The sequence below is a fragment of the Ovis canadensis genome, chromosome 19 (genome assembly GCF_042477335.2).
Source record: "Ovis canadensis isolate MfBH-ARS-UI-01 breed Bighorn chromosome 19, ARS-UI_OviCan_v2, whole genome shotgun sequence".
Classification (NCBI taxonomy): Eukaryota; Metazoa; Chordata; class Mammalia; order Artiodactyla; family Bovidae; genus Ovis; species Ovis canadensis.
Genome location: NC_091263.1, coordinates 16,144,354 through 16,162,636, shown reverse-complemented (window position 1 = coordinate 16,162,636; position 18,283 = coordinate 16,144,354). Strand labels below are relative to the sequence as shown.

Sequence of the window (18,283 nt, the reverse complement as noted above, 5' to 3'; positions counted from 1 at the left end):
TCCTTTATCGAGCCCATCTTTGCATGAAATGTTCCCTTGGTAGCTCTAATTTCCTTGAAGAGATCTCTAGTCTTTCACATTCTGTTCTTTTCCTCTATTTCTTTGCATTGATCACTGAAGAAGGCTTTCTTATCTCTTCTTGCTATTCTTTGAAACTCTGCATTCAGATGCTTATATCTTTCCTTTTCTCCTTTGCTTTTCGCTTCTCTTCTTTTCACAGCTATTTGTAAGGCCTCCCCAGACAGCCATTTTGCTTTTTTGCATTTCTTTTCTATGGGGATGGTCTTGATCCCTGTCTCCTGTACAATGTCACGAACCTCCGTCCATAGTTCAGCAGGCACTCTATGTATCAGATCGAGTCTCTTAAATCTATTTCTCACTCCCATTGTAAAGTCATAAGGGATTTGATTTATGTCATACCTGAATAGTCTAGTGGTTTTCCCTACTTTCTTCAATTTAAGCCTGAATTTGGCAATAAGGAGTTCATGATCTGAGCCACAGTTAGGTCCCGGTCTTGTTTTTGCTGACTGTATAGAGCTTCTCTATCTTTGGCTGCAAAGAATATAATCAGTCTGATTTCGGTGTTGACCATCTGGTGATGTCCATGTGTAGAGTCTTCTCTTGTGTTGTTGGAAGAGGGTGTTTGCTATGACCAGTGTGTTCTCTTGGCAAAACTTAGCCTTTGCCCTGCTTCATTCCATATTCCAAGGCCCAATTTGCCTGTTACTCCAGGTGTTTCTTGACTTCTTCCTTTTACATTCCAGTCCCCTATAATGAAAAGGACATCTTTTTTGGGTGTTAGTTCTAAAAGGTCTTGTAGGTCTTCATAGAACCGTTCAACTTCAGTTTCTTCAGTGTTACTGGTTGGGGCATAGACTTGGAGTACTGTGATATTGAATGGTTTGCCTTTGAAACAAACAAAGATCATTCTGTTGTTTTTGAGATTGCATCCAAGTACTGCATTTCAGACTCTTTTGTTGACCATGATGGCTACTCCATTTCTTCTAAGGGATTCCTGCCCACAGTAGTAGAAATAATGGTCATCTGAGTTAAATTCACCCATTCCAGTCCATTTTAGTTCACTGATTCCTAGAATGTCGACGTTCACTCTTGCCATCTCCTGTTTGACCACTTCCAATTTGCCTTGATTTGTGGACCTTACATTCCAGGTTCCTATGCAGTATTGCTCTTTACAGCATCCGACCTTGCTTCTATCACCAGTCACATCCACAACTGGGTATTGTTTTTGCTTTGGCTTCATCCCTTCAGTCTTTCTGGAGTTATTTCTCCACTGATCTCCACCTACCCACCTGCGGAGTTCCTCTTTCAGTATCCTATCATTTTGCCTTTTCATACTATTCATGAGGTTCTCAAGGCAAGAATACTGAAGTGGTTTGCCATTCCCTTCTCCAGTGGACCACATTCTGTCAGACCTCTCCACCATGACCTGCCCATCTTGGGTGGCCCCACATAGCATAGCTTAGTTTCATTGAGTTAGACAAGGCTGTGGTCCTAGTGTGGTTAGATTGACTAGTTTTCTGTGAGTATGGCTTCAGTGTGTCTGCCCTCTGATGCCCTCTCGCAATACCTGCTGTCTTACTTGGGTTTCTCTTACCTTTTTCTTTTCATCTTTACCCCTATGCAAAACAACTTTATTAACTAGAATATTGTCCTCACGTTTTGCCTGTCTTTTACCACCTCTAAAATACCAAACCCATCACAGATTTGCATGTCATCCTTGTGCTAAGGTCATGCTTGTTTTCATGTGTCATTCTTATTTTATTATATGTGTGACAAAATGAGTACAATAATCAAACTATTACAAAGATGACAACATGACCACTGTAGGAAAGAAGACTATACTATCTACACTCTGAACCTTTTAACATATTATCTCATTCCATTTACTTTCTGAATGTATTGATACTTTTGTTGCATTTAAAGGAAAGAAGTCCCTTCTCCCAACTTATATAAATCATCATATTATTGAATTGTTTGTGAAGTTGCAATATATTTGTATTTTTAAATGTTTTTAAAACACCTGGGTTCAATACTTTCTTTGTTTACCTCCATAATGAGTAAATAGAATCTTTGGCAATTAGCGACTTAATTGCTCACATAAGTGAGGGACTACTAATTGAATTTAAAAATCAAAACAGTTGCCTTTTTAAAAAGTTATATCAAGCATCCTTCCTTCCTCATCTTTCTTCCACCTTGTTTTCTCTCTTAGTTTATGAATTCACACCTTTTTAAAACAGAGGTAGTATTTAGATAAACTTCAGTCCAGTCTCCTCTCAATGGCTGCTGATTATGGACTGTGTTGACTTATTTATCTAAGTATTGCAATAAATAAAGACTGTCCTTGCCATCTACCTATACTATCCCTAGCTTCGCTTGTTTTTTTTGCCCCAACTTTCCTGAGGTATTATTGACAATTGAAAATTACATGTATTTGAGGTTTGTGATATGATGCTTTGATACTTGTGTACATTGTGAAATGATTATACAACCAATCTAATTAATTGCTTCACATTATTTTTTGTGTGTGCTGAGAATACTTGTGATGTACTCTCTTAGCCAGTTTCAAGTATACATGAGTGTGTGCTAAGTTGCTTCAGTCGTGTCTGACTCTGCAAACCTATGGACTGTAGCCCACCAGGCTTCTCTGTCTATGGGATTTCCCAGGCAAGAACACTGGAGTAGGTTGCCATTTCCTTCTCCAGGGGATCTTCCCAACCCAGGGATTGAACCTGTTATCCTGCGTTCTTTACTGCTGAGCCACTAGGAAAGTGTGCATTAGTTTGCTAGGGCTGCCATAAAAAATAACAGGGTCTGGGTGGCTTAAACAACAGAAATTTATTTGAAGTTTAGAGTCCAAGATGAAGGCGTTGGCAGGCTTGGTTTCTTCTGAGGCCCCTCCTTGGTTTGCAGGTGCTGACCAGTCCCCTTGCTGCCTCTTCCCACAGGTGTCACTCTGCACAGGCACACTTCTGCTGTCTCCTCCTCCGCTCACACAAACAGCGGTCATAATGGGTCAGAACTGCCTGCCCCCGCCCCCCACCTCACACTCCCCACTACCCCCCACCCCCGCCAAACGGCAGCTCTGCATCAGCTCACACAGGCCTTTTCTTTATACATGATTACACCCTGAGGTACCAGGGATTGGGACTCAACACATAAATTTGTGGGGGAAGCAGGGAGACACACTTCAGACCATAACAGAACATTTTGTGGCTTTCAGAAATCAGACTCTATTTTTGGCTTGCTTTTCATTGTAGTTATGAAACCCTTTTATCTTACAGAATATTCAAGTTGGACCTCAGGAGCACAGTGATCATTGGCAACTGAGTGGTCATTTATTGACCTTTCTTGTTCTCTTCCAGAGAAGTGATCTTTATTATTTTTAGGGGGTGGTGGACAGCTTTCAGAATCTGATGGAAGCTATCTTCCATCAGTTAACTTTGACTAACAACCTCAAAACTTAGTGGATTGATACAATAACCTTTCCCCCTCTTCTTGTGGTATATACTGTGTACTGTAGAGGGTCACAAACAGTCAGACACAACTTGGCAACTGAGCAATAGCAACATACTGCATGTTGGCAACCGGGGCTGGTTTGATCTGGGATTGTTGATGCGTGCTGTTTGGGCTAACCTGTGCATTGTGGTGACCTGGCTTTCAAGGGCTCCACTGATGGAGGTGGTGGTGGGCATGGGGACTGAATGTAACTGGGCCATGAGATGCTCATCATCCAGCTTGGAGAACCTAGGCTCAGTCACCTGCTTGTGGTCATTAGGGTCTTCAAGAGCAGGAAGAGAGAGTGAGCCACAAAGACTAAATGCTTCTATGTTCTCTCCCTGCATCACTTTTCCTGGTGTCTTCTTGGCCAAAGCAAGTTATATGGTCAAGCTCAGATTCAAAGGGTACAACATGGACTCCATCTTTTGTTGGGAGGAGTGGCACAGCCATGATGCAAAGGGGCATCTGTGCCTCTGGCTGTGAGAGAAGTCTGTGGGCTCTGGTGAGATGAAGGAGAAGGTGTAATGATGAGAAAAATAAACTAAGCAACTTCTGTTCTTATAAGTGTTCTCCTCTACACTGAGTAATTATCTTTCAAGGAAAAATGAAGGCCGTCTTCCAGGGAAGTACAGATGCTGGCTATTTAGAACAGAAGTGCACGGCAACTGGGAATGGGAAAGGGGTTTAAGGGGGATGGGTGGAGCACTCAGAGCATCTGTTTGTTATGAAACAAGTCTTCTGAGTTCTCAGTAGATAAAAATATGAGACATTCATCTGTGGGGAGCCAAGGATTTTTTGTTGTTGTTGAAGAGCTTTTTCCTATTATGGCATTTTTTTTCTTTTCTTTTACTTTATTTTACTTTACAATACTGTATTGGTTTTGCCATACATCAACATGAATCTGCCATGGGTGTACACGTGTTCCCAACCCTGAACCCCCCTTCCACCTCCCTCCCCGTACCATCTCTCTGGGTCATCCCAGTGCACCAGCCCCAAGCATCCTGTATCCTGCATCATGGCATTTTTTTAAATGTGAGCAGTTGATCAACTGACAACAGGGGACATTTTGTACACTTAGGACCAGTAGAGCCCTGGAAATTTCACCCCAGAATCCTCCTTTGCCATTTTTAAACTCAGACAGTACATATGAAAATAACTGAGAGATCTGGAAATCATACTTCCTCTGTAAGTACATAATGTAAGTCTTAAACCAGGAATCATTCCCCATAATCTCACACTAATAGCAACTCCTTGGTTATTCTAAACAGCCAATACTTACTGTTCAGATACCAATTTATGAGTTTCTTTATATATTAATCCACTGTCTAACTTAACCATTAATCCCTACCCTACTAATTTAGAGGGTTGAGCACAGTCCTAAGTACATACTATAGAAGTGAATCATCAAACTATTAATTTAGGGTATGTGTGTGTGCTGAATGCTTTTGACATTTGTCTATAAATATGAGGGAAGAAACTTCTATTTGTTAAAAATATCCAAGGGAACTGCACTCCTGTCCACATTTAAAAAAATGCCAAACCCTTAGACCCTCACGTTTAACTCCACTTAAAGACTGACAGCATCGTTATCCAGGGCTTCCCTGGTGGTTCAACTGGTAAAGAACCTTTCTGCTAATGCAGGAAATGCAAGATACAGGGGTTTAATCCTGGGTTAGGAAGATCCCCTGGAGAAGGAAACAGCAACCCACTCCATTATGCTTGCCTGGAAAATTACACAGACAAAAGAGTCCAGTGGGCTACAGTCCATGGGGTTGCAAAAAGTTGGACACAACTGAACATACACGCAGACACAGCATCCTTATTCAGACTAGAAATGCAATTTCAGAAGAGATGAGCATGGTGGATGTTGTCATTTTCTGCAACGTATTTAAGTATGGTCTTGCTTTAGACTTTATAAGCTAGCATTAAATAGCAAAGGGACGGTGCTGTGTCCATTTTGCTTATAAAAAAATCACCATAGAATCTCGGTGGCATTCTACAATAGGCATTTACTGTCAGACCCCCAGGTCTCTGGGTCTCCTGGGCTGAGTCTCCTTCAGGCTGCAGGTTTACGTGTGCAGATCTGCTCCATGTGGCCAGAGGGGCAGCAGCTACCTTGGATTAGTCCTTTGGACAGGGGCTCCTAGAGAGACAAATGGAAGCACCGAGGCCCTGATCTGGTGCCGTGCCACCTCCACACTCCACTGGCAGGGCAAGACAGCGCAACCAGTAGCAAAGCCAGGGGTTGGTAACTAATACTGTCCACTGAGATGAAAGGGTGGGATATTCAGAATTTCCAGAATAGTGAGAACTGGAGCCAATCATTCCATCTACCAACAAGAGGTGGTTGTTTCTAAAAGTAGAAGGAGGTTTAATAGAAGTTGTTTATGTGATTTATTGCTTAGAATTGCTCGATTGTGCTTCTTGATTCTCCTAAGTCTGAGAGAATTCAAAGATATATTTAAATATGTTTACTTGAAATAGTAATCAAGAGTTTCCTTTGTTTTTCTCCCATCTCCAATTATGGCTTGAAAATTGAACTTTTTCCCGGGCTGACTTCTCCGTTTGCATCATGTGTTAACATCCTGGTTTCGCTTCAGCCCAGAGGTGCTGAAGAGTGAGCCGTACGGGGAAAAGGCAGACGTGTGGGCAGCAGGCTGCATCCTTTACCAGATGGCGACCCTGGACCCTCCCTTCTACAGCACCAACATGCTCTCCCTGGCCACAAAGGCAAGCAACCTTGGTAGACAAAGGGTCTCATGGTGCCCAAAACACCAATCCTTTTCTTCTTAAACAGAACCTTTGTGATTTTAGTAAAACTACCCATTAAAAGCAGTCATTGTTTTATTAGCCTCATGATCCAGTTTATTTATTTATTTTCTCCTTTCTTTTAAATCTGCTTCATGTGCTATGGCACATTTACCCCTATAATTTTCTTCAATTTATCATAGAAAATTATAAAAATAATATATCAAACTGCTTTTGGTCTTTTATTTTTACTTGTGGTTTGGACTGCCCTCAATCCAATATATTATATTATCCTACAATATATTATATTATTCTATCATTTATTGTGAATCTGAGGTTAACTTTTACTTAGCTTGAAGAGTATAATTCGGTGCTCAAGAACTGTTTAATTAATGCTACTTTTAAAACTGTTGGGGTATTTTTGTTTCTGATGAAAATGTGTGCATGAGATTATGATGCTTGTTATGTAACTCTTGTGTCATGGCCAAGTATCACCATGCAAAGGCCCCTGTGGCTGCTTTACTTCCCTTACTCCAGCCTGTTTGTTTTGCAGATAGTGGAGGCGGTATATGAACCAGTGCCAGAAGGGATCTACTCTGAAAAAGTGATCACTACCATCAGCAGGTAATTAGTCCCACAACTGCAAACCTATAGAGATTATCAAGAAATATGTCATATCTGTGAAAATGTGCTATTAAGAGAAAGGGTTCCCAAATAATCCAAACCTAGAAAAATGTTTGGACATCATTTGTCATAGAGACCATTTGAAAGCCACCACGTGTCCAGGAGGAAATAGTACATTCACTTGAAATAACATGTTACCATTAATCTGATTATTCAGAATGTTTCATATCAATCTATATACCAAGTGTGATCTGCTAAAGAGATATTTATCCAAAGAATATGTATAAATGGCCAAGGGGCGCATGAAAATATGCTCAACACTGCTGATTATTAGAGAAATGCAAGTCAAAACTGCAATGAGATTGCCTTACACCAGTCAGAGTGGCCACCATTAAAAAGGCTACAAACAATAAATGCTGGAGAGAGTTTGAAGAAAAGAGAATCTTTTCACACTGTTGGTGGGAATGTAAAGTGGTAATAGCCACTATGAAGGACAGGGTGGATATTCCTTAAAAAACTAAAATAGAGCTACCACATGATCTGGCAATCCTACTCCTGGACTTATATCTGCAGAAAACCATAATTCAAAAGGATGCATGCACCTCAGTGTTCTTTGAAGCATTATTTAAAATAGCCAAGACATAGAAGGAACCTAAGTGTCCTTCAGTAGATGTATGGATAAAGAAGTTGTGGTACATATATACAATGGAATATTACTCAACCAATGATTGATTGATTCCAATTGCGAATAATTCCATTTGCAACAATATGGATGACCTAGAGATTGAAAGTGAAAGTCACTCAGTTGTGTTCAACTCTATGCGACCTGATGGACTATGCAGTCCATGTAATTCTCCAGGCCACAATACTGGAGTGGATAGCCTTTTCCTTCTCCAGGGGATCTTCCCAGTCCAGGGATTGAAGCCAGGTCTCCCGCACTGGAAGTGGATTCTTTACCAGCTGAGCTACCAGGGAAGCCCTTAGAGGTTTTATACTGAGTGAAATAAGTCAGATAAAGACAAATATCATATGATACCACTTATATGAGAAATCTTAAAAATTGGTATGCATGAACCTATTATATAAAACAGAAATTGAGTCACAGATATAGAAAACAAATGTATGGTTACCAAGGGGGAAAGTGTAGAGAGATAAATTAGAAGTTTGGGATTGACATATAGATACTACTATAAATAAAATAGATAACTAATAAGGAACTACTATATAGCACAATATTAATCTCTCAAAGAAAGTCACAAAGAAGTGCTCCAGCTATCCACATAGCAGGAGTTTAATGAAAGTTATTATCCCTGGAAAGGCTCAAAGTTCTGCCTCAACAGAGCTTGTCCCAGGTGACTCTCCCCTCAACTTCCCCCTGCTTCCCTTGCTGCAGCCACAGGGAGCTCCCTGCTACTGCTCTTCCCTTGTCCTGGTGCTCACTTCTGTCCGATGCATGCAGCAGCACAGGCCCTCACTTCCCCTGGGTCTCTGCATAATTAGGGGGCCTGCCCTGATGCCCCCACAACCTCTCTGAATTCTCTTGGCCCCTGACCCACTTTACAAAGTTCCCAGCATCCACCAGCCCTGACACATTATCCATGTGCGTGCAGATGTGTTCCTTTATTGTCTGTTTCTTCCCCACCAGAAGAGAGAGACTTTTTCAGTTTAGTTCACAGCTGTCAAATGCCCAGAGCAATGCCTAGTACCAAACAGATCCTTAACAGTTTACTGGTTGTATGAATAAATGACATTTATCTGCCTGATTGTTACTTCTATGCCCTTAAATTGGCCCAAGATTACTATTCTGCCCCATTAAGCTGAGTCAAATCCTTACTGTTATAATAAAAATCCTAGGGTCTTTATGGAATCTTTATTCATCTCCCTGCCCAATTCCCTTAAATTTCAATTCTATATCTACCCTCACTCTTGGCACAACCTCTGATGAAATGTAATAAACACATTATTGTGGCTGTGCGCTTTCCCCTCTGGTTTGTCTGTCCAGCCCACCGTTTAGCATTAATAGATTCTCCTCACGTGATTGTTGGATTATATCCTGAATCTTTCCTTGCTCAACACAATGCTACCCAATTGCACTAAGCATCGTAGGCCCAGCTGGTACTGAGTTTCACTAACTGTGGACTCTGAGCAGGCAATTTGACTACTTTTTTGGCATCTCCTGTTTCCTCATCTGGTAAAATGGGGATTGTAATGTTAACAACCTCATCAGGCTAATGTGATGATTATAACATATGCAAATCACTTAGCATAGAGCTTGGCAGATGGTAAATCTTGAGCAATGTTGGTAGCTATTATTGTTAGTGTTGTGGGAAATGAGCTGAAATCCATCTCTAAATCATTTGAATTCCGCATCATACTAGATCCACCCTATTGCTAATGAGTCCAGACAAATGTATTTAAACTGCGCACCTCCTATTCTCTGCTATTTGTTTTCTGGAAAGTGCATTAAAAATTCAAGAAATCTCCAGAGAGGTCAAGGTAAGAGTGCCAAATTTATTCATTTAATTTCTCCTTTTCTTAGGTATTTATGTTCCCCAAAGAATAAGAGAGGGAAGTACAGAGAAAAACTGCAGAGACTGTACTCTGATTTTGTGTTGCTGGGCAAACAGGACCATAATTTGCTTCTGACAGGCTCCCTGATTATTGGTATCCATGCCTCGTGGAGCTGGAAGGTTAGGCTTAGGGTATCAACATTATTATGAAAAGGTCAGAATATCAATAGGTTCTAGAATCGGGTGGATTCTAATCCTCACTCTTCCACTCACCTTTACCTCCCCAAGCCCCTCTTTCCTTATCTGTGATGTATGGGTAGCAATTCTGACTACTCATGGGCTTACTCTGAAGCCTAAGTAAGATCATGCTTTTAAATAAGATAAAACTTTTTAGCATAGCTTTCAGCATGTAGCAAGCCCTTAATTAAACAGGTGTGGTTATTAATAATATTATTACTTATAGGATGAAGTATATAAAAATATGATAAACGTGATGAAGTGTGGTAAAAGAGGCAATGAGAAATTACAAAAGAACTTGGTCTGGTTGAGGGATTTGGAAGTTTTTCTATGAAAAAATGACACGTAACCTAAGACCTGAGCTCCGCTAAGTCTCAAATAGCAAACATAACAGAGAAAGCGTATCATAGATCCACATCTCTGAAGGCTGTCCCGAGCAAGAGAGCTTGCTAATTGGAAGAACTGAAAGAAGCTGGGGATGCGGCATGTCAAGTACGACAGGGAATAGCTAGCAAGAGCGACATTGAGAGTTTTGAACTTTTATCCCCAGTACTGAGAGGACTGAAGAGTTACTAAAAGGCTGAGACATAGTGAAAATCTCTTTAGCTAGGACCGTCCTGGCCAATTTGCAGGGAGTACACTGGAAGGAATGAGAGTGAGAAGGGGAGGCAGGTCCAGTTGTCCACTGTGGCAGCCTTGACTGGACTCGTGGTGTTGCTGGAGAGAGAAGTGGATTGTTCCCACTGTTGCCTGGAAGTTAAGTCAACAAGTTTTGAAGTACAGTCATAAAAGGATTGGAAAATACTTTGGTTAACTAGGACAATTGAATGACATTGAGAATACAAAAACAATTTGATTTATTATGTGAAACCTCAGCAAAGGGAGCCAAGACCACAGAGTGGAAGTTTGGGGAGGGAGGGAGCAAGGTCAGTTCACCAATAGGAAGGAAATGTGTGTCAGAATTAGAGACATCCACTGTAGAGCAAGGCTCCCCTGGTGGCTTAGCTGGTAAAGAATCTGCCTGCAATGCAGGAGACCCTGGTTCAATACCTAGGTTGGGAAGATCCCCTGGTGAAGGGAATGGCAACCCACTCCAGTATTCTTGCCTGGAGAATCCCCATGGACAGAGGAGCCTGGCAGGCTACAGTCTATGCGGTTGCAAAGAGTCAGACACCACTCAGTGACTAAGCACCCAGCACACAGTAGAGCAGGCTGCTGGTGGGTTATGAGTTTACCATCACCAGGATGTTTAAGATGATGAATGATCACTATTTAGGGTACTCCAGGTAACATGTTTTGAGCATACTTTTAATTCAGAATACTAAGATGCCATAATTAGTAGGAACAGATAATTTAATTTTAAAGCTGACTACAGATTTTAGTGCTGCACTGAATATGCCAGCAAATTTGGAAAACTCAGCAGTGGCCATAGGACTGGGAAAGGTTAGTTTTCATTCCAATCCCAAAGAAAGGCAATGCCAAAGAATACTCAAACTACCACACAATTGCACTCATCTCACACGCTAGTAAAGTACTGCTCGAAATTCTCCAAGCCAGGCTTCAACAGTACGTGAACTGTGAACTTCCAGATGTTCAAGCTGGAAAAGGCAGAGGAACCAGAGATCAAATTGCCAACATCTGTTAGATCACCGAAAAAGCAAAGGAGTTCCAGAAAAACATCTATTTCTGCTTTATTGACTATGCCAAAGCCTTTGACTGTGTGGATCACAATAAACTGTGGAAAATTCTTCAAGAGATGGGAACACCAGACCATCTGGTATTGACCTTCCTCTTGAGAAACCTGTATGCAGGTCAGGAAGCAGCAGTTAGAACTGGACATGGAACAACAGACTGGGTCCAAATAGGAAAAGGAGTATGTCAAGACTGTATATTGCACCCTGCTTATTTAACTTATATGCAGAGTACATCATGAGAAATGCTGGGCTGGAGGATGCACAAGCTGGAATCAAGATTGCCAGGAGAAATATCAGTAACCTCAGATAAGCAGGTGACACCACCCTTATGGCAGAAAGTGAAGAACTAAAGAGCTTCTTGATGAAAGTGAAAGAGGAGAGTGAAAAATTTGGCTTAAAGCTCAGCTTTCAAAAAACAAAGATCATGGCATCTGGTACCATCACTTCATGGGAAATAGATGGGGAAACAGTGGAAACAGTGACAAACTTTATTTTCTTGGGCTCCAAAATCACTGCAGATGGAGACTGCAACCACGAAATGAAAAGATGCTTGCTCCTTGGAAGAAAAGCTATGACCAACCTACACAGCATATTAAAAAGCAAAGGCATTTCTTAACCAACAAAGGTCCTTCTAGTCAAGGCTATGGTTTTTCCAGTAGTCATGTATGGATGTGAGAGTTGGATTGTAAAAAAAGCTGAGCACTGTAGAGTTGATGCTTTTGAATTGTTGGAGTGTTGTAGAAGACTGTTGTGAGTCCCTTGGACTACAGGGAGATCCAATCAGTCCATCCTGAAGGAAATCAGTCCTGAATATTCATTGGAAGGACTGATGCTAAAGCTGAAACTTCTATACTTTGGCCACCGGATGTGAAGAGCTGACTCACTGGAAAAGACCTTGATGCTGGGAAGGCTTGAAGGTGGGAGGAGAAGGGGTTGACAGAGGATGAGATGGGTGGATGGCATCACGGACTCAGTGGACATGAGTTTGAGTAAACCCTGGAAGTTGGTGATGGACAGGGAGGCCTGGCCTGCTGCAGTCCATGGGGTTGCAAAGAGTCGGAACTGAACTGACAGATTTTATGATTGCGGTGTGCAGCCTATAACAGATGTAGTTTCCATTTAAATTTATTCAAAACTCAGTGTCTGAGTCACATTGCAAAGGCTTATCTTTAGAAAATTTGACATGAAACCAAAATCAGTTGTGAGTTGCATGTAATTACATACTTTATTTGCTTTGGATTTTTAGTCTCTAAATATTAAGTTTCAAAAGAACTAGAGAACAAATTCAATTTCCCATTTTCTTAGTTTCTTTCCTTAGCAGGCTTTTAAATTAGGAGAATAACTTAGTAACCCTGAAGAGTCTGAAGCAAAAAATATATTTTACTGCTCTGCCCAGTACCAGTATTGCTATTTTTACCTTCCAGTACACTGTTAAGAAAATGTCATCTGTTTATTTTGTTTAAAGGAAGAACATTTCCTTTTATGTGCACGATATTTCAGTTGCCTAAGTTTTCTCTGTCTGTGCTTGGTGGTATAAGCTGTCTGGCACTTTGTTTCAGAAGAAGTCATAATGACTAAAGAAGTTAGTGCTTTCAACTAGTCCTAAGGACAAATGGCTCTTTACATTTTCCATCCTACCATCTTTGTTTCTTTAAACATGAAATGAAAAGAATTGAACACTGTATCCCTCTGATTCTTTCCATCTGGTCACTCAGAGCAGAGTGGACACACAATGGGTAGCATGAGCGGACATCCCAGATTTTTTTCCTAGAACTTGAATTTATGCTTATTTGATTAGAAAATCATTAAAGCATTTGGTTGCTCTTGAGAATCTCCCTGAAATATCCAAGCAGAGAGGCATTTCAAACCAAGGAGTTTAAACTGAAACTTCTGGTAGGAGATATTCCTGGGATTCCAAAAGCTTGTATGCAAATATTTTAGGCTATGTACAGGTAAATTACGAAACCAACTGTTCATTCATTTGTTCACTCATTCATGTGCTGAATACTCAGCAGGACCCAGATTCTGTTTCACATACAGGTGAGACGCCAGTGAAGGAGACACATGTCGCTCCTCTCAACTTGCCTCCAGTCTCCAATGGTGATGCAGATCATCACAGTATAAATTACAGTGGCTTTGAGTACTTAAATATAGACAGTGAAATGAGGACTTGTGAAAGGGGGACAGTGAGTCTGTCTGAGCGAAGGTGATCCAAGAAGTCTTCCTGTTAGAGACCCGGAAAAGAGTGGTAATAACCATAATGCAAGCTCACTTTCTTAGAACTTGAAAACAAATAGCCTAAAGATAAAGCTTGAAATGATAAAGTAGTGATGTGTTTATTACACTCATGGTTAATAAAGTCAAGAAAAGAGAGATCCAGGTGGAAAATTAGGAGAATTCTGGGCTCACCTCCCCTCATTTTAACATCCAAACTACAGCTCTCACTAAAATCAACCTGGGGACAAGTAGGGCAGATCTTCTTCAACCAAGGCTGTAAAGAAATATCCACATGGAGTCTAGTGGGAAGGGAGAAGAATGTGGTCAGGACCTCCACCCCTAGTAAGGACATGGAGAAGAGGGGACCTCACAGGTTCAGGGATCCTCCCTGGGGAATGAAGGATTGGAGCCCCACACTGGGCACCCCAGATCTCAGGGCAGCCCTGAGGACTGACAGCACTGGAAGACAAGCCCCTTGCAAGTTTGAAACCCAGTGTGTGTGTGTGTGTAGGGGGGGTGGGGGGGTAGGAGGGGTGGGTGGGGAGTGGGTGCTCAGTCATGTCCGACTCTTTGCAATCCCATGGACTGCTGTCTGCCAGGCTCCTTTTTTCATGGAATTTTCCAGGCAGGAATATTGGATTAGGTTGCCATTTCCTACTCTAGGGGATCTTCCCGACCTGGGGACTGAGCCCATGTGTCTCATATCTCCTGCATTGTCAGGCAGGTTCTTTACTACTGCACCATCTGGGAAGCCTTGAAACCCTGTGGGGCTTATCAGAGGGATGTAGGAAACTGGGCCTCTGCTCTTGAAGAGCATACAGCTTTGCCTGCTTCCAGTCACAGTGTGGAGGCAGAGATTGAAGCTGCCAGGGGCGCTGGCCAGCCTGCCAAGACATGACATGTGTCCCTGTCCAGCGCTCACCAGGCCCTTTTGTCCCATGCTGCTCCCATGAAGGCGGTCCTGATCAACAGTTCTGCCACTGACTGTGAGAGTGTGCACACTTGAAGGGAGCAGGGCTGGCTTGGACTCCAGCCTGCTGCTGGGACAAGATATAAGCTGCCATTGCCAGCATGTGTGTCCCTGCATACACTCAGGAGGGAGCAAACTCAGCTCAGTAGCGTGGTACCAAACTCTTCAGCCACGACTCAGCCTCTAGGCCAGCAAGCACACCAGGGAGAAAGCAAAATCAGCAAAATAGTACAGCTTCAAGCTCTCAGCCTGACTCTACACCTCAGACCAAGGTGGAGGCTGCCATCACATGTAGGAGAAACCCAGCTTCCTCAGGGCCCCTGCAGCAGGCCTTGTGCCCTGACCTCATCCTTAACAGTGTGGTGATGGCACTGAGCAGAGAAGAAGCCCCAGTTTGCACCTGGCTCTGGCTCTAGCCTTCCAACTCCACTGCCTCCCCTCCTACCCATGTGGCAGCTGCCAGTCCCCAGGAGAGAAGACATGGTCTGTGCTGATGTCAGATCCAGCTCTCCCACCAAAGCCACTGGGCACATGCAGGGATGCTCCCACACAAAGACTCACTTTCAAGATCAGAGCAGGTAACTGTTTCACCCAGTTTTATAGACTGAAACTCAAACAAAATGAGAAGGAAGAGGAATATGTTTCAAAAGAAATAAGGAAAAACCCTGAAAAGAAAATCTTAGTGAAAGAGAGGTAAATAATTTACGTGATAAACAGTTCAAAGCAATTGTAATGGGAATGACAACTGAATTTAAAAGAATAGATGAACACAGTGAAAAATCTTAACAAAGTACTAAAAATATTTTTTAAAAAACAAAACTGAGGAATACAATATAGTAGTCTCTTACATACAAATGAGTTTTGTTCCGAGAACATTTTTTATTATTATTTTTTAAAATTTAAATTTATTTATTTTAATTGGAGGCTAATTACTTTATAGTATTGTATTGGTTTTGCCATACAGTCCAGGTTTGATGCAGGATACGGGATGCTTGGGGCTGGTGCACTGGGATGACCCAGAGGGATGGTATGGGGAGGGAGGTGAGAAGGGGGTTCAGGATGGGGAACACATGTATACCCGAGAGCATTTTAACAAGTCCAATTTGTTCAACAAAGTTAGCTTAGGTACCCAGTCAACATAATCAGCTATATAGTACTGTATTGTAATAGCTTTATAATACTTTTAAGACAAATAATACATTAAAGAATACATACAAAATTGAGAAAGCATTTTTAATCTTACAGTTCAGTACCTTGAAAAATGCTGTAGTACCAGCTACATCACTGCTGCTTTTATGCTTGGCTCTGGATATCCTGGGCTTGAAATAAAGACTTTCTATTGCTGTTCTGAATGCACATAGGTGACAATGAACATCAGACATGTGAACTAACTTCCGTGATTGGATACACAAACTCAAGTTAGCGCCTTTGAAAGTTTGCTACTTGAAGGTCCGTATGTAGGGACCTTTCTGTAACTGAAATTAAAATTACAGTAGTGGGAATTAACAGCAGATTAGGTGATACAGAGGAGTACATTAGTGATCTGGGAGATAGAATAACGGAAATCACCCAATCAAAACAGGAAAAAAAAAGAAAATATTTTAAAGAATGAAAATAGTTTAAGGGACCTCTAGGACAACATCACGCATGCTAACATTCACATAATGTACACTTGCCTGGAAAATCCCATGGACGGAGGAGCCTGGTAGGTGCAGCCCATGGTGTCACGAAGAATCGGACACTTACTGAGCGACTTCACTTTCACTTTTCACTTTAATGCATTGGAGAAGGAAATGGCAACCCACTCCAGCGTTCTTGCCTGGAGAATCTCAGGGACGGTGGAGCCTGGTAGGCTGCCGTCTATGGGGTTGCACAGAGTCGGACATGACAGAAGCGACTTAGCAGCAGCAGCAGCAGCAGAAGGAGAAGAGACAGAAAAGAGATGCAGTGTGTATTTGATATAATTATGCCTGGAAATTTCTTTCCTGATGTTGAAGAAGGAAACAGATATCCAGGTATAAGAAGAACAGAGGGTCCCAAACAAGATGAACCCAAAGAGACCTCCACCAAAACCTATAGAAATTAAAATGGGAAAAGTTAAAACTAAAGAGAGGATTCTAAAAGTAGCAAGAGAAAAACAGTTACAGGGAACTCCCATAAGGCTTTCAGACTGATTTTTCTACAGAAACGTTGAAGGTCGGAAGGGAGTTGTATGATATATTTAGAGTATTGAAAGGAAAAAAACCCTAACACCTAGGATACCAGCAAAGTTGAAATCAATCCTGAATACTTGTTGGAAGGATTGATGCTGAAGCTGAAGCTCCAGTATTTTGGTCATCTAATGTGAACTGCCAACTCATTGGAAAAGTCCCTGATGCTGGGAAAAATTGAGGGCAGTAGGAGAAGAGGGTATCTGAGGATGAGATGGCTGGATGGCATCATCAATGCAATGGATATGAATTTGGGCAAACTTCAGGAAATGAGGAGGGACAGGGAGGCCTGGTGTGCTGCAGTCCATGGGCTTGCAAAGAGTCGGACAGGACTGGATGACTGAACAACAACAATACATACATATGGAATCTAGAGAGATGATACTAATGTATCCATTTGCAAGGCAGCAAAGGAGACACAGACATAGTGAGCAGATTTATGGACAGAGTGGTGGAAGGAGAGGGTGGGATGAATTGAGAGAATAGTATGGAAACATATACATTCCCGCATATAACACTGAAAGTGAAAGTGTTAATCTCTCACTCGTGTCCGACTCTTTGCAACCCCATGGACTATAGCCTCTCCAGGCTCCTCTGTCCACAGGATTCTCCAGGCAAGAATACTGAAGTGGGTTGCCATGCTCTTCTCCAGGGGATCTTCCTGACCCAGGGATTGAACACAGGTCCCTGGTGGCTCAGACAGTGAAGTGCCTGCCTGCAATGCAGGGAGTCCAAGGGATTGCAGAGTCGGATATGACTGAATGACTTCACTTTCACTTTCTCCTGAATTTCTCTCTCTCTTTATTGCCTGAGTCACCAGGGAAGCCCCTATGTAAAGTCAGAGCCTTTGAATTAAAAAATAGACAAATATGGTAGTGAGTGCCAGAAATTTTTAAATTATGCTAACCAGTGATCTTGACAATTTGTTTCCAAGGGCATCTAGAATAGCCTCTACTACTGTTTAGCTGTGATAGAAACAATTCTCCCATTAGTAGGCTGATTGATATCTCTTGCCTCCAAAATCTGAGAAAGTTTTTAGCATGTAATGTGTCAAATTGTCTACAGTTAAAAATTATGACATACAGCTTCAACTTCAAGTAACTGGGTTGCATTTTATTTTTATAGTATCATGCTTTGTAAGACTCTCCCTAATCAAGTTGTATTGATCTTGCTCCAATACAGCTGGTAAAGTCCAGTAAGTTGCCACCCACCAGAATCTTTCCTTCCTTCTGGTGCATCAAGTGTGGTATTCAAGTCCTGTATTATTAGGATGCCTCTTTGTTTCATGGGCCAGTGAGTAGGGGCGGTTGTAGAGGAGAATCACTTACATAGAAGAAGCAGATCCCACCCATCCATCCTGAGACTGGGAGCAACTTCCAACTCAGTCTGTAACCCTTGCCCATGAGCCAACCTGCAAAGTGAACAGTACCACTCCCTCTCCTTCCCAGATTTTCCAAATGTCTTTTGAGAAGTCTTGGATTCAGAAGTATCCTTGGAGTTCATCTTGTCTAGGTTCTTTTGGGTGCAAGCACCATGGGGGACACAGAGCAGAAT

The 18,283-nt window shown here is 41.9% G+C and overlaps 1 protein-coding gene and 1 non-coding gene across 3 annotated transcripts in view; one reads left to right on the top strand and one right to left on the bottom strand.

Annotated features, from left to right (window-relative positions):
* The window catches only part of NEK10 (NIMA related kinase 10), a 278,135-nt gene that overhangs the window by 151,604 nt on the left and 108,248 nt on the right, over positions 1 to 18,283 (top strand). For both annotated transcript variants that reach the window (XM_069561142.1, XM_069561143.1), the window contains 2 exons: positions 6,120 to 6,249; positions 6,821 to 6,891. In XM_069561142.1, coding sequence (XP_069417243.1) covers positions 6,120 to 6,249; positions 6,821 to 6,891 — 201 coding nt within the window. The remainder of the gene's footprint in view (positions 1 to 6,119; positions 6,250 to 6,820; positions 6,892 to 18,283) is intronic.
* LOC138424957 (U6 spliceosomal RNA) lies at positions 1,702 to 1,808 on the bottom strand. Its single transcript, XR_011251048.1, has one exon. It is a non-coding gene; the product is annotated as a U6 spliceosomal RNA (small nuclear RNA).